Source organism: Charadrius vociferus, unplaced genomic scaffold (assembly GCF_000708025.1).
Source record: "Charadrius vociferus isolate BGI_N301 unplaced genomic scaffold, ASM70802v2 scaffold190, whole genome shotgun sequence".
Lineage (NCBI taxonomy): Eukaryota > Metazoa > Chordata > Aves > Charadriiformes > Charadriidae > Charadrius > Charadrius vociferus.
In genome coordinates, this window is record NW_009646608.1 from 1,664,804 (window position 1) to 1,689,368 (window position 24,565).

At 50.7% G+C, this 24,565-nt stretch overlaps 4 protein-coding genes across 4 annotated transcripts in view; 1 reads left to right on the plus strand and 3 right to left on the minus strand.

Annotated features, from left to right (window-relative positions):
• The window catches only part of RASL12 (RAS-like, family 12), a 3,888-nt gene extending 3,613 nt beyond the window's left edge, over positions 1-275 (minus strand). The window contains exon 1 of the mRNA XM_009887461.1: positions 189-275. Within this exon, the coding sequence (XP_009885763.1) occupies positions 189-275 (87 nt within the window). The remainder of the gene's footprint in view (positions 1-188) is intronic.
• A 1,599-nt stretch (positions 276-1,874) lies between these two features.
• Positions 1,875-3,257, plus strand: KBTBD13 (kelch repeat and BTB (POZ) domain containing 13). The gene has a single exon (XM_009887473.1). The coding sequence runs from the start codon at positions 1,875-1,877 to the stop codon at positions 3,255-3,257; it is 1,383 nt and encodes a 460-aa protein (XP_009885775.1).
• Positions 3,258-7,235: 3,978 nt separating this feature from the next.
• UBAP1L (ubiquitin associated protein 1-like) lies at positions 7,236-16,945 on the minus strand. Its single transcript, XM_009886899.1, has 5 exons — positions 16,814-16,945; positions 14,258-15,010; positions 12,833-13,054; positions 8,354-8,455; positions 7,236-7,370 (listed from the first exon to the last, which is right to left on the minus strand). Exons 1-5 carry the CDS (start codon positions 16,943-16,945, stop codon positions 7,236-7,238), a joined length of 1,344 nt encoding a protein of 447 aa, XP_009885201.1.
• A 4,353-nt stretch (positions 16,946-21,298) lies between these two features.
• The window catches only part of PDCD7 (programmed cell death 7), a 3,880-nt gene continuing 613 nt past the window's right edge, over positions 21,299-24,565 (minus strand). Inside the window, exons 2-6 of the mRNA XM_009887486.1 lie at positions 24,345-24,560; positions 23,170-23,308; positions 22,592-22,828; positions 21,898-21,985; positions 21,299-21,499 (exon numbers count right to left, since the gene is read on the minus strand). Of these exons, the coding sequence (XP_009885788.1) occupies positions 21,382-21,499; positions 21,898-21,985; positions 22,592-22,828; positions 23,170-23,308; positions 24,345-24,560 (798 nt within the window). The 3' untranslated portion in view covers positions 21,299-21,381. The remainder of the gene's footprint in view (positions 21,500-21,897; positions 21,986-22,591; positions 22,829-23,169; positions 23,309-24,344; positions 24,561-24,565) is intronic.

The following is a 24,565-nucleotide window of genomic DNA, read 5'->3' on the forward strand; positions in this document are numbered from 1 at the left end:
AGCAGCACCCCGGAGCGATGCTGCCACACAGCCGCCCTCCTGTCCTCCGCTCCCCCGGCACAGTTAAGCACAGAGACCTTCTGCTGATGGCTGAAACTTTGCAGGGGTAAAAAAAAAAAAACACCTTTTTTTTCCCCCCTAAAAGGCACGATCCCAAGGGGAGAAAGGGGAGCACAGGGAGTACTCACCGCTGCCGCCCGCCCCGAGCCATCAGCCAGCACCCAGCGGGGCTCAGAGCCCGAGTAGGTGGCGGAGGCTGAAGTCAGCGTTGTCATGGCGATTGCAGCCATTCGGGATGGGGCTCAGCGCCCGGTACCGCTGGGTACGGCCCCTGAGCCGGCCCCGAGGGGGTTCTACTGGGGGTCATACCCGGGGCTGGGGGGCGAAGGCTGCTCTGCGGCCATGCGGGACTGCTGCGCCGTTGGGATGATTGCCCGTTAATGCAGGGAGGATATTTTTAAACCCTCCCAAAATAGTCTGGGAGTGTGGAAGTCCCTGCAAGCCCCAGGGATGGGGAGGATGGGGATCGCTCCCCCGTGGGAAGCCCACTGACCCTCGGACCCTCTTTGGACTCGGGTCAAGGATGCTTAAAAGCAATCGGAGCTAAATGTGGTATTTTAAGCTGGGTACCCATAAGGATCAATGACAGATACACAAGCGCAAAGCTCTCACCTTCTCCCCTAAACGGAGATTTTTTGGAGGAACCTGCTGGGGACACGATCCTGTGGCAATGGCTTTGCGGTAACGTGGTGGCCCGAGAACTCCCGGCTGCTGGGATGATAGGAGTTAAGGAGGGAGGGAAAAATATACCTGCGGCAAAGTGAATTAAATCATGCACCATTATGCTGTTTGGATTAAATTATGCACCAAAAAATAAAGACCAGCTGCAGGTGGCGATGGGGGGAATCGGGGGCCCTCTTGCCAGCCCTCCTCGGCACCCCACAGCAGAAGCAAAATGGGATTTCTAGCCAGAAAAAAAGCTGGGAATAGCACACAAATGAGCAATGTGCCACTAATAACACTTTTCTTCTCCATCAATCTCTACATGAGTCGGGGAGGGGAGTTGTCTTTGCCCTGCAGTCAGGCGTTACAGGGGAGCAGGATGAGTCCTGTGGCCGGAGGGGACTTTTCCGGACTTTTGCTGCACTTCATTTTTCTCGCCACGGGCTCCCCAGATGAAGCACAGGCTGGTTTATGGCTCCGTGCGCCAGGGATGGATGTTGCCCAGCTTGCTCCGTGCCTCCTCCCTGGGGAGGGTCGCAAAGGGAACGGACCCGTAAAGGTCTCCCTGCCTGTGGCCGCGCTCAGGGGTGGCAAAGCCCCTTTCCCACAGCCGGGCTGGATGGCACGGACATTTGCTGACGTCAGTTACCTCCCTGCGGCCACAAAACCCACTTTTATAAGGGAAAAAAGAATTAATAGTGCAGCAACATGCTCTTCCCAGCCACTCAAACAGGTTGCCCTCCCCACGGGCAGGGAGGGCATCGCAAGGAGGATGCCCAAGAGGAGGGGGACCAAAACTCGTCTCCCCTGGGATGGCCGGGCATTCTCCGTGGAACAAGCCGTGATAGTGCCGGGCACCTCCACCGTGACCCGCGCTGGCCGGTGACGCTGGAGCCCTGCCTGTTTTGGGTGGGCAGCTGAGCTCGGTGGATGCCTTTGAAAGGCCCCGGTCACGAGCTCAGCTATCTTTAGCCGAAGGTATTTATATTACAAGGCAGCGGCGTGGTGACCGCCGGGCAGCGCAGCAAAGGCATCAAAGGGTGGTGGAGGCAGGAGGGGGCTGCACGGGGGCACGGCACGGTGGAGCATCGGGTGCTGCCCCTATTCCCCCCCTCCTGCCCCTCAGAGAGCCACTGAGCCCCCCGGTGAGGATGACCCCAGAGGAGGAAGGCACCCAGGCAGGGCCCCCGGAGCGGGTGCGTATCTGGGTGGAGGAGCAGTCGTTTTGGGTGGAGAAGACCTTGCTGGTGGAGAGCAGCGAGTACTTCCGTGCCCTCTTCCGCTCGGGCATGAAGGAGAGCACGCAGGAGGAGATCGGGCTGGGGGAGCTTAGCGCGGCCGGGTTCCTCGCCATGCTGCAGGTGCTGGCGGGTGAGAGGCCCATCCTTGGCAGCGAGGAGACCTTCCAAGCGGTCGAGTGTGCCGCCTTCCTGCAAGTGAAGCCCTTGGCCAAGTACCTGATCCACTCCATCAACTCCGACAACTGCATCCTGCTGTACCAAGCTGCCGCCATATTCGGTCTCCTGGACCTCTTCCACTGTGCCGCGCTCTACATCAGGGACAGCTACTCCGAGCTGGAGGAGTACCTGGACTGCCTCTCCGCTGACCTGCTGGCCTATGTGGAAACCCTCCTACCCAGCACCTTCGTGGCAGTAGGAGCCCACACACCCACCTTTGAGTTCTTGGAGGACCTCTCCAGGACCATCTGCTACCTGGATGAGGAGACCAACACATGGAGGACCCTCTCCTGCCTGCCGCTGAGTGCCAGCACATTCCTAGCCGGCATGGCAACTATGGATAATAAGATCTACATCGTGGGCGGTGTCTACGGGGCCAGCAAGCAGGTGGTGGAGAGCAGCTTCTGCTACGATGCCGATGCCAACACCTGGAGCGAGTTCCCCAGCCCTCATCAGCTGCGCTACGACGTCAGGCTGGTGGGTCATGAGGGCTACCTATACGCCATTGGTGGGGAGTACGAGAAGATCTCGCTGAAGTCCGTGGAGAGGTACGATGTGGCCTCCAGCACCTGGACGTTTGTCTCTGACCTGCCACAGCCGAGCGCGGCAGCACCCTGTGCCCAAGCCATGGGGCAGATCTTTGTTTGCTTGTGGAAGCCGCTGGACACCACCGTCATCTATGAGTACGAGACCCGGCAAGACGTGTGGCTTCCCGTCACTGAGCTCAAGCGGCACCAGAGCTATGGGCACTGCATGGTGGCCCACCGTGACAACCTCTACATCATGCGCAATGGCCCGTCGGATGACTTCTTGCGTTGTGTCATCGACTGCTTCAACCTGACGTCACGGCAGTGGACTGCCCTGCCTGGGCAGTTCGTGAATAGCAAAGGAGCCCTCTTCACTGCCGTCATCAGGGGTGACACTGTCTACACTGTCAACAAGATGCTGACACTCGTCTACTCCGTGGAAGAGGAGACCTGGAGGTTCAAGAAGGAGCGGGCAGGTTTCCCGCGCAGCGGCTCCCTGCAGACCTTCCTCCTGCGGCTGCCGAAGCGTGACCACGACATCGCAATGTAGGTGAGCCCCTCAGGATGGTCTCCTTGCACGTGGCCTCGGCTCTGCACCCGCCTCTCCCCTGGGCTCCTCTCCTCTGCGGAGCCATACCCAGGTTCAGGGACATGTCACGTTGGACCTTGGAGGTGACACTACACCCGCCCAAGAGAAAGGGGCTGCAGCAGCTGCTGCTGCTTCTACCTGCACTGCATGGGCTGCGTGTAAAGTCCTACTGGACGTGGGCTCATGAGCCACCCCACACAGAGCTTCGTGGCTTTTGCAGTGGCCAGCTACCAAAGAGACACAAACACAGGTTATATTTATTCTGGCTGCACTCTGAAGGTGTGCAGCATCCCACCTCCTATCTGCTCCAATGGGAAATCAGTCATTATATCCAGGAATTAAAAGGAAAGCTATAAAACCCTCTGTGTTTTTCATTACTCTTGGCTTTTGGGTTTTTTCCCCCCCTCTCCTTCTGAAGAAAAAAAAACCTCCTAATGGGGATCCACGTCAAGGCTCGCTCCTGTCCGCTGAATGCTTTTTCAGCTGCGGTTCTGTTTCGGAGCCGTACGTGGGAGTGCGGTTCCCACACAGCCCCGTGCTCCCTGGGGACATCTCCACGGCCGCTCCTGGCCACAACAGGGTCCTGGGAGGAGGAGGGGAGAGGGGAGATGGCGGGGGTGAGGGAAAACATCTCCTGGGCATCAGGTGCTCAATGCACTGAGGAGCTTCTGGGATCTGGGAACCATCTGTCACACCGCCGAGGGCGTTATCCAGCTACTGCCTCCTCCAGGCTCATCTGCCAAGCCCCAGCACAGACCCAATGGAGAGGCAGGTGCTGTGGTGCATCAGAGGCTCATCTGAGCCAAGACAGGGTCTTTTTGAGGACATGGCAAACCTTGGAAATACAGAGGGTGCAAGAAGGGGATGAAAGGAGAGCACCACTGTTGGGCGGCGATGCCAGGCTTGCAGAGGTCTTCTCCATTAGCAGAGCTCCATAACCAGATGAGCTGTTCTCGTGAGATACCACCCCCTGATGTTGTTGAAGGTTGCTAGCCCTCAACACCAGTTCTGGGGATGGTTGGAGAACGTAGAGCTCCCCTTTGCGACCCCAGCGCTGCTGGGAGACCTGCGGGGACCAGGACAGCAGCAAACCCGGACCACGGCTCAGCTGGTTTCCAGTCCGTGGGACAGGCCCCGGGCTGCCCGTGCCGTCCTGGCCGAGACGGAGCGGAAGGGAATACCAGCTGGGATGCCTCAAATACCTCCGCTGCTGACCCTTGCCAAGTTCTCAGCATTTTCAAAACAGTTCCCGCATTTGAAAAAAGAAAAAAAAACAACCCACACAACACAACCACAAACCAAAACAAACAAGAAAACCCCAGCTCGCGTCCATGTCCAGATCGAAAACCACTTGATGCGCCTTGTCCCCATTTGCCCTCTGCCACTGGGCCCGGCCACCACCCTGCTGTCACCCTCGCCATGGGGACCACAGCCAGTGGAGGTGAAGGTCTGATGGTGGCACAGGGGACACTGGTGACCCTCACCCAGCTCTACACTGTGCTTCAGCATCAGCTGAGCGGCGTTACTATCCTCGGGCAGACCGTTAGCAGAAAGCCCATCAAGTCAAATCCTCGTTCCCTTCCTAGACGAAGCCAATTAACATTTCAGGCTGTCTTCTCCTAACTGAAAGCAGCACATGGAAGCACGCTGCTTTAAAACCGTTTTAAGCCGAACAAACAGCTTAAACCCTCCATTAAAATAAAGTTAAAATAATTCTGTTACTAAAATATTTATGACGTGCTCCTGTGGCTAAGCCGGGACAGCTGAACTTGGCAGGTTCTCCCCTTCCCTCCAGCTCTGACACCACCAAGCAATACAACCCCTCCCCCTACCTTCACGTGCTGATTTTTGGGTAGTTCAGGGGTTTACAGAGATATTTGCCAAAAAAATGCAAAAGGTTTTGGAATCATAAGTGTAGCACCTGGGGAAAAGAGCAGGTCTTGGCAGGCACTGTTGGGTACGGCATGGATGCTCCCAAGAGAGGAGCAATTTGTTGCATCCATCAATCCATACCATGATACAGAAAGTAACGCAAGATCATTTTAGGTGCACAGGGAGGAAAAAAAATACAGTTCTTACCTCTGCAATCAGGGGGGAAAAATGACGAGGCAGGACCAAGCAAATCTCTAACGAGAGCGAGAGGCGGCTCAGCCTGTGCACAGTGAGTGGGCACGGACGCTGCGAATGTACTTTGTTCCACCAGAATTTAGCCCTCGATGTTCTGCGTTACTGGCACCCGCACAGCACCCTTATCTTCCCCTTTCAATCTTCATGGTGTTTACTCCGCCAAAGATTACAGTTCGGGGCGAAGCGATCTATCTAATCACAGTTTAACCTTTCGCAAGTTTCTTTTTTAAGGTGACATCATCTTGGCAAGGATGAACGTAACGAAAAGCTGTCTGTAGAATGGACTTGCCTTATAAGGGCCGTATCAAAAATAAAAGCTTGTATAACGGAGGGAAAGCTGGACTAAAAACAGGGCTGGGAGCTCCGAGAAGAACTCCCCACAAATATCTCCCTTGGCCATACAAGGTGCCACATTTTCCTTTTCAATGCCGTTAAAGAAGAGAAGGTATAAAGCGTCATTGGGTATGGACGGGTCAAGTCCCCCAAAACCTGGATGCCAAGTTTTCTCGTTGCATCCAGGCGAGGACGAAGGCAGCCGTGGAAGGCTGTACCCTCCTCCTGGTGTTTGGCACCTACCTAGAGACACACGGGGAAGGGAGACGGTGTTTTAACTCGATGGCAGTACGTTGGGCTGGGAGATCGTTTGGAAGGATACAATGGAAAAATGGTACTAATGCAACTAATTAAGAATTTTCTCTGCTAGGTTGTGCCAGTTGGCATTTTCACAGGAAAAGACACAAATACATTTCAGCAGAACCCCTCCAACCGTCTTTACTCAAAGAAATTACATCTGTATCTAATTCACAGGGAAATAATACAGTTTTGTGTGAACGCTGTCCCCTGTTCCACTGCCAAGCCAAGAGACACATCCCGTAAGGTGATCTGAATCTCCGATTCTCCGTCCTTCAGTCACATACAAATATTCCCCCGGGCATCCAGATTTCCCTGATCCCGACATTTGTGCTTAACTTCATTTGGAGCCACTGTGTCCACAGTTTAGGGAAGCATCCCTTGAATTTTCCTGATTTGGGCAGAGCACGAGGGCAGCCGAGCCGTTCCCCATCTCTCTGTTCTGATTTCACGAAATTCCCCGAGCACAAACCCTTGCGAAAGCCATTTTTCATTGCATGGGATAAACTTCATGTATTTCTAGAGCAAGGGCAGCCTGTTTTCTTCCCTTACCCGTATTGAAATGTGTATTTATTTCAAGTTTCCGGTTTAAGAGGAGAAGCTAATGTGATCGGACTGGATTTCAATTACAATATTCAACCATGACTAAGTCAGCTGAGACTCTTCCCAAGCAAGGACCAGCAACTGTTTCTGCAGGAGCCTTCAGCTTTTATGAAAACCATCTCTTCTGTTGATTTATATAATCTTTTAAGAATCCACACTTGATTGTAGTTGAAAACAGGGCACTTCGGGAACAAGCTGCAGAAACGGTGCTACCCACCGCCCCAGGTAGAGGGAGAGAACTGTGGTTTGGGTTTTGCAAAATCTAAGCTGAAGGCGGTTTGGATCTTACTGCATCTAATCTAAACGGCTGAGACGATCGAGGGTGGAGATGTGTGGGTGAAGAGATAAACACTCCTGCTGCAAAGCCTTTGCCTTAGTACGGTGACAAACGCGCCTCTGATGGACGTCCATAAAATGAGACGAGGCACCAAGCCGGTGCTTTGAAGGTTTGTGCGCAGTGAGCCGTGCTGCGAGGGCTGGGGATGGAGCAGCAGAAGGGTGAGCGCAAGCTGACCCACCCGAGTCCTTTGGTGGTCCGGTCTGGAGAGGGGAAGCTGTGACTGGGGTCCAGGACGCTGCTCACTGGGCTTTCATCACGAGCTCTTCCAGCGCCTTCTCCCTCTGATTCCCACAAAGCAGAAGGACTTCTTTGATTTCATTTTGCTGGAAACCCATATCGTTAAACTGAGCTAACAAATGCAAGAATTCAGCTGCCTGGAGGAAGAAGGAAGAGAAAGGAGCGATGTTATCACGGGCTTTTAAGGATGGTTTTATCCCAGAGTTGCAGCAGAAACAGCGTTGGGTGACGAGGCTGCAGCCAGAGGACCTGGCAGGGTTGTATTACCGCCGAAGGGCACTCCTGGTACTGTTGCTAACAGCAGAGCAAGGGCACACATACCACTGCTAGCGTTTAAAAGCGTGCCTTTACATCAACTTTTAAAATAAGAAATATTTAATAAAGTCAGCCTCTGGCTTCCCTTATTCCTTAGGAAGTTTAATATGAATTCCATGCAAGCGTTTGCCTGCGTTATAAAGAGAGCAGGGAAAGGCTGTGAGTAGAAGCTGGAACTAATTTGCCCCGCTTCCCCCTTGCTCAGGCTGGGCCCCAGCGCCGCAACATCTCCCGGAGCCGCGTCCTCGGTAAATAACCCCCTGTCTGACATCGAGACCCGGGCGCCCTCCCGCTGCCGCAGCCCTAACGAGCGGTGAGCCGGCAATCCTACGTGTTGTCGGCATCACATCAAACACCACCAGCCCAAAATTTCAAGCAGCTTTTCTCCCACGCCGGCTCTTCGCTACCCCCAGGAGAAGATTGGTGATGGAGACCAACACCCGACGTGCCACCACGGTTCTTCTCCCTGGGAAGCCAGGGGGGAGGGAGCGAGCGCAAGTGCTGGTGGGCTTGGGGTGGGGAATTACCCGCGCAGGGGCTGAGAGAGCAGCATGCTCGCACAACGGGGTGAGAGGATGGATGGAGAAAAGCAACGGAGTGGGTGTCCTTCCCCGGGGGGTCCTTACGGTGACGCTGCCCTGGGGATCTGCGGCAAGTGCAGGCTCACTGCTTGCAGGGCAGTGGGTCTGACCTGCCGGGAGGCTGAGCGAGGGGCGGTGGAGGCGGAGGGGAGCACACAGCCCGCTGGAAAAGCGAGCCCGGAGGATGCAGCACAAAGGGCTGGGCTGTGCCACCCCGCTCTGACCTTTTTCTCCGAGTACTGGAACATTTCCATGGCCTCCTCCACCTGCCCTTCCTCGTAGCCCTGCTTCAGCAGCCGGTCGCAGGCACCCAGGTAGCTCAGGAACTGCAGAAGAAGACAACCAGGGTTAATACAACCTCGCAGACGTGGGGTGCAAGTGCATTCAGGAGCCCACCTTGCCACCTTCCAGGGACATGATTGTGGGGAGGACCTGTGGCGCAACAGTCCTGCTGGCTCCCATCTGATGCTTGGCTGGGGCGGTCTGTCCATCTGCAGGACTCCCACCGCGAGAAGACAACATCTTGGTCCCCCCCCCCTCTCCCAGGGTGGGAACAGGAACAAGGCGGAGGGAGGACAAGGAGCAAACCAAACCATCTGAGATGCAAAGTGATGACCTCTAGGCTGGGGGGTGAAGCAGAGCCTGTCCCTAGGAGATGTCTACCCCCGGCCGACCCAGCATCCCTTTGATGCGCCGGGGTTTGGGCGCCCGCGGGTTCGCTCCAGGGTCCAAGCACAAAACCCACCCCAGGGGAGACCCGTGTGCTGTCATTACTGAAAGTAAACAGTTATTTTTGGCTTTCCTCGTTGCTCTTGGAGTGCTGACAGCACTATTCCCGGCGGTATCTTTTAAATGCCACGAGAATCATTCACTGTCCAAAAACATATGGGACAGACAATAATAAATGAGCTATACAATAGCAGGGGGAATAAAAACATCCCATGGGTCTCCTCAAAGCTGTGCCTTCTTCATCCAAGGAGAAGCTGATTCATATCTCCCCGGATCCACCAGCGCACAGACTTCTACCCTCCCCAGCACCACCGTAGCCAAGAAGAGGGATTCAGTAAAAGGCCATAAAACGTACAAAAAAGCCAAAAAAGTCCCTCAAACTGAGTTGGTCATTTGGCTAAACAGCGGAGTAATGATTTTAAGAAATGTCAGCCTTAAGGAGCAGCTTATTAACTCAAAAATGAGATGTTCATTGGTCATTGGCATTCATAACCTGTGTTAATTTTCCTCGTTACCTTACTAACTAAACACCCCGGACGATTGTGGTATTTTGTTGCCCTGTCCCAGCAGGGACAGCCGCTCACGGCAGAACACAGCCAGTCCTGGCAGCCTGTTCAAGCCCAGCATGGAATCGGTGCTGTTGTCAAGTCAATGCTTTTTATCATTAAAAAAAAAAAAAATATATATATATATATACACACATCCTCAAAACTAAACAAAACCAGTTTTTTAAATATTATGATCTCCTAACCCCTTGGGTCTGGTACCGGCCTCACCACTCGCTGGGGAAGAGGAGGAGGTGCCACTGCCCTCCTGAAGCTCCTTCTCCCCTTGTGCCTCTCAAGGAAGCTCCTCGTCACACTTAGATGTGAAGTTCCTCCAGCACAGGCACCCCTGGAGCGCTCGGCTTTACCCGCTACATGGCCAACCCGATAACCTCATCACAAACAGCTTGTGCAGGAAGACACCTCCAGGCTCAAGTAGATCAGTATCTGGTTTATCTCTTCCTTCGTGTGTTGCTACTTGGTGTTATGAGCAGCAATGTAGTTTTCACATCAAAGACAAGCATGTGCAGTGACGTAAAGGAAATCCCTCCTCCAGTAGATTTTATTTTCCATGTTCTTCTACCACTTTGGCTGATTCCCATTGGAAAGGCCTGTCCCCATGAGGTCCCTGCTTCAAGTGCCCCAACAACTGGCTGCTTAAGAAGAGCAAAGGCTTACCACCAACCATTTCACCGACCCACCTGGGCCGTGGACCATAAGCTGCTAGCTTAGAAAAAAACACGAGCAAACACCGCCAAAGACCCAAATGCTGATTTCATTTTGGAGGAACAGGGTAAACAACTCCCCAGTCTTGCAGCAGAGTTCAAGCCAGGGACACACAAACCTGGTGAGCACAACCCCTCCAGAGATGGAGGCTCTCCAGGGGGACAGTGAGATGTCAGCCAGCACTGCGGCAGACAGCCCTGCTCAACTCACTGCTGCAAAAGTTACCGCTGAGAATCATAGAATCATAGAATGGTTTAAGTTGGAAAGGACCTTGAAGATCATCGAGTTCCAACCCCCCTGCCATAGACCGGGACACCTCCCACTAGACCAGGTTGCCCAGGGCCACGTCCAGCCTGGCCTTGAACACCTCCAGGGATGGGGCCTCAACAACCTCTCTGGGCAACCTGTTCCAGTGCCTTACAACACTCAAAGTGAAAAATTTCTTCCTAATGTTCAATCTAAACCTGCCCTCTTCCAGTTTAGAGCCATTAATGCAACTTCTACAAGTGCTGGAGAGGCTCAAGGAGCCACCGCCAGTGGGGGCGGCTGACGCAAGGCTTGTAGGAAGCACTGAAGATCTAGATCGTTGCTCAGGGGAAGACAGCAAGTTCTTGTGGAGGAAGAAAGGGGTAGGAGCACACTACAGAAGCACAACAGAGCATATATTTTACTGTGTTATTGATTTTACAAGAGTCCAACAGGCCATAGGAAGACACTCCCCATCTGCACGTGGCCAGGAGGTGGCTGGCGCAGTGGGCTGTGTCCCATGGTGGACGCCCTGCTCTGAACCCTGTGCCCCCATTTGTCCCTTCTCAGCTCACACGCACATTGAGAGCTCTGTGGATCAACGGCACATTTTTGGATTGATCAGTGATCATTGATCAAGATGCAGTGATGCATTTTTGGTTTAGCCCTTGCCCATGACACCCCAGATGACGAACCTCTGGCATGCTGGGGCAACCAACCCCGCTTGAGCTTTTAAAGAAGTTCTTCCACTAAAATTGAGAAGGCATCGCCTCTTTAAAGCAGCAGACTTGCTTTCTCCACCAGGGTGGGCTCTGCCAGTTTGACTTGACACTGCAAAGAAATTGAGCAATTTTTGGCTACCATCTGGTACTACAATCAATCTTCATGGCTGAAGCTGTCATCGTTATACACTGAAACCCTGCGTGACACCAGCAAGCAATGAAGAGCACCCACAGCTCTTGTTTTTAACTTGAGTTGAAACATATTTTCCAGGAAGGTTTAGCCTAATTTGGCAGTTTTGTACTTGTAAGAGATGCACAAAGGGCTAGGCTTTACGTTTCATCTTGGCTATATTGGGCGTAACTGGGCAAGACGGGAACCGCTGGTGAAGGAGACACAGGATATAAGGCCGACCTTGTATTTTGGTGAATTAAACTCCTCTTCAAGGGAATGGGAGTCCCTGTGTTTACACAGAAGGGAGCAGACTGTACCCGTTTCCACCCTTAATAAAAGGCACTGCTGCTTCATATGGAAGCCAGCAGTTGCTACAAGACGCCCTTGCAGAGCTCTGCGCAGAGAACGTGGGCTGGAGTCTGCCCGTCTCCCTCCGCCAAGATGAAACCTTTATGAATTGAAGAAATGAAGCTCCCCTTCCCACCTCGGCTTGCAGCAATGATTGCCTGAAACACCAGCGAGGCCCTGGGGAGGCTGGTCCAGCCGGGGGTGACTCAGGAGGGAGCCAGAAGCTCCAGGATGACTCAGCCGCAGAGCGGCTTCATGCACCGACCAGATGGGTAAGAGCTGTCCCACACAGCAGCTCCCCGGGAACATGGGATGGAGACTCGCACCCAACAGCGGCTGCTCGGTGCTGTGGGGTTCGCGCCTCTGCCTGGGGTCTGCTCCCGCTCCCTGGCATGACAACCTGGTGGACATCCCTCTTGCTAAGTTGCGATCAAGCCCCTTCTCTCTCTGCAAGAGCTATTTGGATAATTTAGCCCTACCAAATGCTCCGCTGGGATGGGCAGGTCCAGCCCCAAGCTCGCCAAGCCAGAGGGTCAGAACCAGCAGCATCCTTCATGGCACGGATGCTCCAAGCCGACCTGGACCACAAAGGGTTCATCTGGACAAGAAGAGACCTCAGGAATTGGAATGCAGCACAGCAGGCTGCGATGTACTCAGATACCAGGGGTAGGAAGAGGCTGTATGTTAATTATTTTTAATAAATTCCAAGTTATTGTAGAGGGTTCATCAGGAAAAGAGCTCTGGGACCCAGATGCAATGCTTGCGTGGAGTCCCTGGTTGCTCCAACGCGGGGAGCTTGTGTTTTGGAGAAAGCCCAGACAAATCTCCGAGGTATTCGTACAGTCCCGCTCTGACAGGATGAGCCATGGCAATAATCATACGAATCTAACAGCCGGGAAAAAATGATGTGCAAAAAGTTTCCATATACGGGGGCAAAATTTGTACTTCAAAAGGACACCATGCTCCATACAACAGATTGAACAGATAACGTTACCCGGCCGTTATTACTCGCTGAAAAGCTGAGGGCGACTCATTGCTATTTTGTTACAGCAAAAGTGCGGATGTGTGATCCCTGTCCACCGAGCTCTGATACCAAAGTGGGAAACCCAAGGCCACCAGAAGTCCACCCCAAGCAAGACAGCCATCCCTTTCTCCATGAAAATCAAGTTTTTCTTTACCAACAGCTTTCCGCGGCACCGTGCCAGCTCCACCAACCTGACTTAAGCTTTGCTTTCCAGTCTTCTGGAGGGTGAGGATGGCTTTGCGGGTGGGGTAGCCCAAGGCTATAACAGGCTCGATGAGGTCTCGCTCCTCTTGGCTCAGCGCCGCGAGCAGGTCAGCCGCCGAATCCGGCTGGGATCTGTGGGAACTGAGAGGTCGCGCAGGCGAGGAGGCAGGCGTGGAGGCAGGGGGGAGGCAGGCGTAGGGGCTGAGGGACTGCAAGAAAAAACAAGCAGATGGTCTTGCTCCGGGCTCGTGAAATGATGCGAAACGATGCAGGCTGAAGCAATGCTTTCAAACGCCGGCAGTTACCTTGTTCTTTCCAGAAAAGGAAAATTCCCATATGTGGAACAAACACCCCCTGGGCATCAAAGGAGACCGGACTTAATTAAATCCAGGCTCAGCTATAGATACAGATCAGAGAAAACAGTGCTCAGAAGGGTTCATGGGGCAAAGAGGGCAAAAGCCGCTTCCTTTCCCTGGAGATCCCGGTCACGTCTCCAGCAATAGATGCCACGCTTGTCCTCGACCGGCCAAGCAAGAGGCAGCACTGCCCACGGACAGGAGATGCGGCAGCCCGGGCAGGAGGACCCTCCCCTGATGCCCCATTTATGCCCGTGATGATGATCATTTAGGTTTCTCTTACAAAGCCATCTCCAGAAATTACCTCGCACATAGAAACGCTCACCTGAGTACGAGGCTTTAGTTTTTGGAACGATCCATTTGTAACAGCAGCCGAGCAGGGTGGGCAATGGGTTAGTAATTAGTTGCAACAGCTGTTTAATGTATAAATACCCACAGGCATTTAATCCTTCCTTAATTACCCTACATTTAATGCAGCTACAGATAAATAACCTGGCCTTTCGTGTGTCCAATGGTTTTAATCGTGGGTTTTCAGTAATTCATCTCCTAAGTCTCTCGAGTAGCTGAATGAGATGTGATTTCTTAAAAAAACATAGTGCAATTCATATTTAAGGTGACAGCAATATTTACTCCATCATTTCACACCACAGTCTCCATCGCTAAGCGATCGGTGTTTCTAGTAAGACTATGAAATCTAAAGTTTCCTAGAAAAGACATGATGGCTGTAAGGGGGAATTTCCCTGTAAACTCTGTTTATATCTGTTAGAGGGGGCAAAATGGAAAGGAAAGAAGGAAAAAAAAACCTTATTTCACTTTTTTTTTTTTTTACTGTTTCAATCGAAAATCAAATCAGATGCCTTGCTTGTCGGGAAAAATGGGGATGTTGTGGTTAGGACCAAACTTACAAAAACCCGCCAGCAATTTCGCATGGGTTCAGTGTTCCCAAAGCCCCACTTCGGTTCTGTTTTTCTGGCCAGACCCCAGCAAACGGGACCGATCCCGCCCCCCTCCTGTCTCAGCGACAAGGCAAAGGGCTACCAGAAAAAAACACCTCACCGGCACCGTGGGCTTATGCTGTTTGATCGGGGGGATCGACGTGGCCACGGCTGGAGGAGCTGGCACCAATATCCCCAGGTGGGACGTGTCCGGGGCTGGCCCGTACGTGATGCTGCAGCCGGTGCGGGGGCGCTGGGGGAGCGGTTGTGGCACCGGGACCCCTCTGCTCTCCGCAGCGGCTCTGTTCAAAGGATGCAGGAAAGCAGCCAGCTTCCTCCTGGCCGCTTCCAGCTCGTTCTTCATGTTGTTAAATATCACCATGGATCTTCTCTGCTTGCTAGGGTCTGGGCTGGCTGGGCTGTGGCTGTTGTTCTCCGGTGGGGGCTCCAGCAAGCCGGGCGATGTCTTTGGTCTGGTCTGGTAAAAGCCAGGACGCAGAGTGGGACCTCTCCCAGCGTTTCTCCTCCTGGAAACTTTTTCATCCTTGTCGTTCTCTTCCCAGGAGGTCGAGGAGTACTCGTCATCCTCTGAGTACTCGTCCTCCTCTGAGTGCCAGGTCTCGCTCTCGGTGTCAGACAAAGCTCCTCTGCCCTTGGTGTGCCCGTAGCCGTCGTCGGCAGCGCTCAGGCTGATGCAGCGCCGCACCGCCCCGTCCCGTGGTCTCCCCACGTAGCTGTCGGCGGGGTCCACCAGCAGCAGCCAGCACGGCGGAGCCGTGGGGACAACTTCGGAGGTGACCCGATGCCGGGAGGTTTGCTGCTGAGAGGCCACCTCGACCCAGTAAAGCACTTTTCTTTCCAGCGAGAAGTCATGCTGCAGAAGAGCAAGAAGCAGATGGTGAAGGCACCTAAAACCAGACCACGCGGCACCGAGCAAACCATGTCCTTCACGAGAGGACCTTGAAGACCCCATCCTTGCCATATTGGCTCCTATCTCCCTGAGCATCGGGCCTGGCTGCGGGCATCTCAGCTGTAGGATTGGGCAGTGCCAGCCTCATCCCTATAGGGAATCCCCAAATTTATACTTGAAAAAAATCTGGCTATGAAGTTATTACTATTTTGAGTTGTATCTACATATCTTTTGATCAGTGTCTTATGGTCAGAGATGGTTTTGTGTCAGTTTGGCTGCTGTGGAAGGGGGCAGCACCCGTTAGTGGCACCTGGCAGGGCCACTTTGGGCACGGAAGCTCAGGAGTCACCAAAGGGGGAGTCACCACCTTGGGCAGAGTCAGGACTGGCGCAGGAGTCTCCAGCAGCGCTGGGGGCTCAGCTGGTCTCAGAACAGTCATCATTTCCACATAGTCTGGCTTAAAATATAAGCGTGTTTGAGACTGAAATCTGAGGGTTTTCCTGGAACAAACAAGCCCTGCCCGTCCCAGAGCTCTCCAAACAAGGTCTCCTCTGGACGGGCAGGCAAGTACATTCACAGCCCAGGAATGCTGTTTTTACTGCTCCCTGCCACTTGTCAGCTGTGGACCCAAACAAGCCTCCCCGAGGAAAACACCACCACGTGCCTCAACAAGGATCAGCCCGCACCACCAGCGCAATCGTTCGGCCTCGGTGGGGAGCACTGACATATCCCCGACCAGGGACAAAAACAGGTCTGGGGGTTTCCTGGGATAGGAGGGGATGGTGGACCACCTCAGCTAGTCCATGGGGATGCACACCATCACCTGCCTTTTACACAGGTGGCAAAAAATGTGTGCATTAATATTTCCTTTGGAGAAATAACTTAAACCGAACAACACCGTGACTCTTCATGTTAAACACGTCCTGCAGATTTGGGATCTGTCATTTTTGGAGGAGGGACGAGGAAGGCTGAGCTAGGGAAAAGCCAGATGTGGGGTTTATTGCTGGTTCGCCCACCACCGGGAGCCAGCAGGGGCTGTTTGGGAGCGCCTAGATGGCCTTCCCCCTGTGGAGTGCACTCACCCCATCTACGGGTGAGACTACTTAAGGCTGAACACACAAAGTATTTCTGAAATCATCCGTGAGCCCGGAGAGCCGACTCCAGGCCTTCGGTGTAGTTGTATGGGGAAAGGCTTCCTATTCCCTTCCAGAGCACAGAGAGCTCCTTCCAGTTGCTGTGTTGGGGTTTAAAATTGGTGACAAAACTGTTAAGCAATAGGTGTAGATTCAAAAGCAGTTTAGGACTGAGCAATGTGGAAGATCACAAAGAGCCACAGGATACTATATATATATTATATACATATATATATATATATATATATGTTGCCAGCACAGGTAATATTGCCAGCGCCAACCTCCATTAGATTTATTAATAAATATTATTAATAAATGAGATGGTGGTGATTCCAGACTAGAAAACAATCCCAGAGCAGAGCCTGAAGTTTGTCCTCCTATCCCAGAAAGGCCCATCCCTCCTGCTTGGATGGGATTAAAAAAAACCAACCCCAACCCTACCCCTCCCGCACTCCCACCCACCACAAATTCTCCTCACCTCCTCCCATTCCTGCAAACCAGCCAATTAAGAGATCAATTAGGAGGAGAGGTTTCCCTTCCCTTCTTTCACAAGAAAAGGCAAACACGGCTGACATCCCTTTGAGCATCCCCCCAGAAGCGAATCCCGGCGCGGACGCAAGCAGAGGCGACTCACCATGGTGCTCATGAGGATGTCGGCGCAGTCAGGGAGCTCGATGGCCGGGGCCGTGACTAAATTGGTTTCTGCCCCCGAGTCCCCGTCAAGACTCCTGGTCACCCGGAAGGGAACTTCATCCAGGTAGCTCATCACCGCTGCCTGATTTCTTGCTGCGGGACGAAGGGATGAAACAAAACTGTAAAAGGCGGGACTAGCACCTTTTAAGTTGGGTGGAAGGAGAGAAAGATGAGCTATTTCGAGGGATGTGGGTGAAAGGAAGGCAGCCCTTGGAGACACCACCAGCCAAGCAAAAACCGCTGAGTGAAATACCCAGATTTGCAAAATCTTAATTACTGATGCCAGGAAGATTTGTCTGAACTAACCTTTGCTATTCTGAGCTTCAGCCAGCAGGACCTGACCAAGCTTATGGCTTCATTTGGCAGAGATCCTGAGTGTTTTTCTCTCTTGCTTCCACCTCCATGCATGCCCCGCTGCTTGCCACCCCTCCTCCTGCCTCTCCCTCTCCCTCTCCTTCCACTGCCCATCGCACGCTCCCGTTCCCAAGCTGGGGACAGACCAAGCATTTTTTCCAGTTCCAGAGGCAGAAACCGTAGCCAAAGAGAACACCTCACAGGTCTCCTCTCTCTGCGTGACCTGCGAGCACCCGTGGTCACGGAGCTCATGCGTGTGGCCACGTGCTGCTAAGCCATCAGACAGAGCAGCAGGGGGGAGCTGGGGCGAGGACATCCCCTCCAGTGCCGCAGCAGCGTACCGAGAGCCAAACAAGGTGGCTGGTGCATCAGGTAAGCATCGCTGTGAGAGGGATGTCAAACGAGCCATTTTAAGGCCAGATTAGCTTTTAAGAACCATCTATTAGTTTTAAGCGCGATGGTGTTTTTAGATCGGGAATAGGAGGGGAGAGAAAAATTTCTGATGGACTGTGAATAGTGGCGTGGAAAATACCACTGCAATAGCGTAGCCGTCAGTTCTGTATAAATGACTCAATTTAGTAAAAAGCCCTGAGTCCCCAGCTTCCCAGCGATGACAGGGTGCAAAATAATTTCCTTTATGTATTGTTAACTGGCAAGAGCCGATGGTCAATAATCCACCGAGTTCGGGTACCGGCAGCCTGCGCCTGCACAGCCCAAAGCAGTGGCCCTCAGCAGCCATTCGCAGGACACAAACTGTAAATACTTGGTGTGACATGTCTTCTGGTCTAGTGGGAGGTGTCCCTGCCCATGGCAGCGGGTTGGAACTAGATGATCTTCAAGGTCCCTTCTGACTTAAACCATTCTATGATTTTATGATATCCATAAGTACTTTTCCCAAGTATTTTTTTCCTTTAAAATGAAATGGCTTCTATGACAATGAGGATAAACACTCTATGAAAAGAAAATAAGCGGATGAATGCATACAAGGACTAAAAAGCTGCCTGTTTGATGAAAAATAAGGGTCTATAGCTGGAAATGGCACTCAAGGTAGTTTCTTATGTTAGCGAAGGACTAACAAACTGCTTCCAGACCACAAACAAAGAGGGACACGCACAATTGCTGGGTGCAACTCAGCTGCTCTTATCAGAATTACAAAAGAATTACAAAAGGCTCGCCTGCTTACGCCAGGAGCCTTTAATTCCCGGGGCTGTAGCGCGGGCAGAGCCCCTAACCAGCTTTGCGGCTCCCGCACATGTACTGCTGCTAACATGCGACACATGCAACGTGTTGGGAGCCTGCACGGAGCCAGGCCATCTGCTCCCCAGCCTAAGAGGGCTCAGCGTAAGTTACAATCCACCTCGGCACTACCAAAGACACCGCGTGAAAACATCCGTAAGCAAAGCCGCCTTCCCCCAGCTTTCTCCCAACGCCTCCGCGTGGTCGTGCAGCCCCTGCCTGCGAGAGGGACGGACCCTCCGTGCAGTTTACGCCGTAAATCAGCTCCTCCCAAAAGCTGTGCGGCACAGAGGTGCCAAGGAAAAGAGTATCTCGTCATCCGTCACTTAGAAAGGTTTTACTTGGGTTTAAATGCCACTTTAAATGGAATGAAGATGGGTAGCAAATGTGTCTGAAGCCACGACAAAGAAAATATGGAGAGATTATGGTACTGTATCTCACTGTATTTCACCGTGTAAACACTGTACTCGAACAGCTCCCACAAGTGTTAATTCCCAAAACCACTTTTTTAGAAAAAAAGAAGTACGTTGGGGTGAGGAGCGATGACAACACAATGCTACTAGACAGGAATAAAAGAGGATCAGTGGTAAACACCAACTTACGTACACCAGAAAGCAACTCCTGCAAGTGGTCTGACCTCATCTGCCTCACGCCAGCCCTGTCCGCTTTCCCATCAAAGACACAGGCCCACAAACGAACAAATTCCCATCAGGAAGAGGATGCGCCTTAAAAGAACGAGAAACCTGAACTGCACTGGGATCAGGAAAGATGTAGGATGAAAATGAGTCTCCGAAACTCATAGCCAACCTCTCCTTTCTTCTGGGCTGTCATTTTTTTTTAAAACTTAAAATAGTAGGAAAGACTATAGTCAGACAAGTTTGACTCTTAAATCTGAATACACAAGGGTTTTTTTAAGAATTAATACCCTGTCTCCATGTATTTTATGAGTTGCGACTTTAAACATTCCTCTTCCATTTGTGGCTTCTACATCTTTCTCACTAAAATTATAAAACACTTCAATGCAGATGTCATTAGACAAGAGCAAATACGTGTAACAACGACAGAAAGCTAGAGATTGAAGTACACCTAACTGTATCATCACCCACTGACATTTTCAAGTCCTACTTCTATTAACAATATAAAGTTACCCTTACTGTCAGACGAAATCATGGAGCTCTTCTTGCAGCGCAGGGAGAACAGGGTTGCTTCTATGCTGCCTGTTTATCTTCTGCTCAGTTCTTCAAATTCCTGCAGCGTCAGACAAGCATCCGACTTTGACAGTTTTAAGATGATCATAGCTTAAGCGGTTAGTCTGTGTCATCAGACACGCTGATGGGATAAGGAGCCTAACTGTTTAAGCAGAGCATCCTCCGGTCACTTAAGCTTCCTGAATTGCAACGGGTGTTTCTGCAATTGTTTTCCTGCTATTTGAACTTTTGCTTTTTCCTCGGGTAAGACTCCTCAGGACCTGACCCAGCCACAGCTCTCAGAGTAACGAGACGCCAGAAGTGACAGGAGGATGGGAGGATGTAGGGACCCCACCTCCAGAGGACGTCACGGTAACCTGTGCTTTGGGGTGCTGTAAGTAGGCAATATACACATGAGCAAGAACTGCAAACTTCTGCACCCAGATTAATTCTAACTCTATCAAAAAATACTTGTTCGTGTGCTCTTACTAACAGAAATCAGTGCAAAGCTTCAGCAAAAAAAATTATTAACATTACATGTAAGGCCCAAGTGTTGAATTTAGGCCAATATGTGTTGCCTCCTCCATGAATTACACGATGTTGCGATGTGAACATATCAGGGCAAAGCAAGAATAATGACTGCAACTCTGGGAAGACACCACGACAATCTGCATAGACCAGCAAAGCCCCAAACCCATATGGCCCATCGCTGTTCCACACAAACAGCCCAGAATATGGAAGGCTGTGAAATCAGATGCCTTTGTCACCTTGTAGGAGGGAGAAGTTCCTTCACACAAATCTTTTGCCAGCAATTCTCTCCGCATTGGAGTCGTATTTGGTGCCAAGTACTAGAAGAAATCTCTCCCTCCGAGTAAAAATGCTTCAAACAACAACAACAAAAAAAACACAATCCATTTTTCTCTATTTATTCTGTACAATAAACAACTTACAAAATAGAGTTGCTTTTTTTAAATCAAATACTACATACATGATCTGTCCCTATACAAAAACAGCTATATAGGGAAAAACAGTTACAGTAGGTTAGACTTCACATTTTATTGGTTTTTTCCAGCAGGCTTATTCATCAAATTTGTATGTATTCACATGGCTGTCTGACCTATTTCACCACAACTGGGAATTTTTTCCATGTTGTGGTACCAGTTTTAGTCCACAAAAGCAAAATGTCAACAGCTGCTTTAATCAACCCTGAAAAACCCTGACTTGTTTGTACTTCAGAATTTGTTTAAACTTGCAATAGGTTCGTTTCTACACACAAAAATACAGGAACTGTTTTGACAGCGATGCTTGACATGCTTCATTTAAGAAGAAAAACATGTTTACTAATGATCCCTTTTTTTTTTTAACTTCTTTATTTCTGGAGATTTCATCATCTGGATTTAGGCTTATAAAGATAAAAGCCACTAAAAATAGGATGTTAATACTGGCACAAATACCCTCGTCAGCAATGTTTCTTTCTTAAGATCAAGATTTGTTAACAAAAACTCGCAGCGGGATTGTAATTCCATGCCACGAGAGGTCTAGCAGCTTTGGGCTTGCTCAGATATTTCCCCACGGAGTCAGATGGCAAAAACATTTCTTACACTTTTCTTCAAGACATTCCAGTACCTGGCTACCGAAACAGAGGACGAGACTTCCTCTTCGCACCCTCTCATGTTTACAGATGCGATTATAACGGAACATTCCTCCAACATTCAAATAATTTATCAGTAAATTATCTGACAGCCGTGGCCCAAGTGTCATTTGTGGGGAGACTGGGAAGAACCCATCCTGGCGGGATGCAGCTTCCTTCGGGGTGATCTGCTGGCACCAAGTACTGATCCCATTCGTGCCTTTAACAGAGAAAGCATTGTTTGAGAGGAGAGCTGGTATGAGTTTGGTAATGAGATTTATTATATACCCACACAGGTATTTTTCCATACTGTTCAATACACAAACCACTGTAAATTGTACTCTCAAACTTGTTTTTCAGAATGAGAATATGAAAATTACATGTATATCCTATTAAATTGAAAGGTTACGCACGGAAGCACGCTCTGCGTCACACAGGCATGTGTTGAACACAGCTCTATCAAGCGAGAAGCTTGATCCTTAGCTGAAAAAACCCAGGACAATTCATTGCATAACCGTATTTGGAAGTTAACAAACCAAAAGGGACCATAATTTTACAGTCTCAACAAACTATACTTGTCATCTTTGCTAATAAAACAAAGACTTTGTTTGGTTTTACCTGATCTGGATCAGAGCAGCGACAGAATGCTCAGCTTGTAAGTAATATTCTCTGAAGGGCTGCAGTAGATGGGCTAGAGGAAATTCATCTGTTAAAACACATAGAAATCACTCAATAAACCAGAAAGACCTCTGATTCTAGTAAGTCTTAGAAGCCCCAAATTTGCCAACTCATTTGCTGCTCCCCAGCTGTAAGTGAAATCACTTCCCTATGTAATATATTAAGGAGTATTTAGATGTTTTGCACGTCTCCTCATCCTTACCAGAGCTGTCAGAGGCAAGTGAAGACCAGCAAAACTTTTCCTGCCTCCACCTTCTAAACAAGGGGAACATATGGACGCTGAATCTTCACAGATTACACAAGTCGCACGTACCAAATCACCAGACTAAAGCATCTGTTGGGTGCTGGAAGTCTTCAATCTATTCTGTTTATTCTCACTTCAGCTTAATCTACAACCTCTTCTTGCAAAACATTATGAAATCGGCTGGAGACATACTGCAGTCTGCACTGAAGAGCTAAACACTTCGAACATCACATTTGTTAACAGCACACTACATCTCTTCCTTGGAGCATGAATTACTCCAGTGGATGATTTCTTTCTCAACTATTTCTGTGCCTGCATTTTAAATCCAGTGTCTATGAGATGGGGGTGCAGTGTGGAAAAATACTGTTAAGTATGGCATGCAGAATTTACCTTGATCCCCAAACAGCTTGGAATCAATTTCGAGTTTCTGCTGTAGTAGTTTTTCCCTTTCCTTCTTCTGTTTCTTTTCCATTTCTCTCTTCCTTTCCTCCTCCTGTTCTCCCTCCAACATAACTCTTAGTGCTCTCTCCTCGGCTTCATACAGCTCTGTGCGATTTTTGAGCAACGTTTTGAGACTCTCCACCTGGCTTTCAAACGCTTCATCTGCAGAGGGGGGTGGACAAACGCCTAAACAGAAAGAGAAATAACTTTAACTTTTCAAATTCAGAAGGGGCTCTGTTATCAGAATTGAGGGCAGAGCTGGCAAAATCTCAAAGGAACATGAGTTTAACCTGGCTAACAACTATCTTACTGGAATAATTGTTCTATCAAGAAAGAGCTTGGAAATGTACGAACACAACCACTGTATTCAGCATTTTATAGCTATTCTTGTATAACAATGTAACTAAAATCACTAATAAAGAAACAGCTTTTTCAAGCTGCACCTTGCTACTCAGCACAGGGTACGCACATCATCTTATTTCCTGCATACATAATTTTAAAAGTTTGGTAGGAATCTCATAATTAACCTTTCCTGCCAGCTGCCTCTTTTCTCAGTTTCCGAAGCTTTTCTAATGCACGCAGGATGTCCACCATCCTCTTTGTGTCTGCTTGCTTCTTCCGTACTTCAGATAAGACACTGTCTGCAGCAGCCTTAAGTTCTTGTTCCTATGAAAGAAAGAAAAATACCCAGATGTGATGTGTGAAATATCCCATGTAGACAAGAATTAAACAGTATTTTCAAAAAGATTAGCAAAGCACTGGAGATCAGAGTAACTTCCAAGTAACACAGCCATAGCAAGTGAGGTCAACCATCCAACCTTGCCTTTTTGTGAAAAAGCTAAAACACAATAGACTTCAGGAAATAAAAAAAGAATGCTGAGCAACTCATAAATTTGGGCCAAAGGGCTAACGAATTCAAAAAGCCTGATAACCTTTAACCACAGAAGGTTAGGAAAACCATTCAATAAACATAAACCATCCCGATTCTACAACTCAGTAATTTAAGACCATTAACACGCCACAGTCTGAACACAAAACCTTTCCCAACAGCTGCTCCACACCACCCCAGCAGCAGACCTAGCACCAGCAGGTGGGTAGCTCTTTAGCCAACAGCCAACACAAAAATGCCTACAGCACTTCCCGGGAAGCCTAATCTGGGGTGGTTTGGCTTTTTGGTTGGGCTTTTTTTTCTGCTTTGGAGCCATTTTACTTCCCAGTGAGACCGAAAAGCTTGCAAACAAGCAGCTCTACAAGGATGCAGCCTGTAGGGAAGGCTTACAGGTACTGAAATGGCATTGACCACTGTAGGGTAGCTGTGAGCAGCATGGTGCAGGCTGACAGCTTGGGACTGGAGAGGAAGACTCCCCCATGCAACCAAGAGTTCAGAAACCACTTAAACTCCAACTGTCAAGGCCTTGGCCATCAACGTGGCGAAGCTGAGGTGTTCACCAAGGCTTTTAAGAAAGCAGCAGGACTGCAGGCCTCGGAAACAGCGTCTCTCCAAACAAGCTGAACCCATGCAACACCCAGGTGGCACCTACTGAACCTCAGGGGCCAAAGCCAGGTGCCAGGCAGGCACAGCCCGCTGTGAGAGGTCTCCCCCAGCTCCACCATGCACCTGCACCCCAAAGGGACGCGCAGGAGTCCCCGGGAGGCCACACAGCAGCCGGGGGAAGCACAATCAGGCTGCTCAGGGCCGTACCCGGTTCTTCTCCTCCACCTCCTGGATGCACTTGGCTCTCCACTGGTCGATCTTGGCCTCCCGTTCGGCCGCCCGGGTCGCCTCCTCCTCCTTGGCCGCCTTGGCTTCTTGCTTCCTCCGCTGCAGGCGCAGCCTCCTCTTCCTCGCCCTCTCGGCCTTCCTCCCCAGCGCCTCCCGGTAACCGGGTTCCCTCAGGGGCCGCACGACCTCCCGCAGCTCCC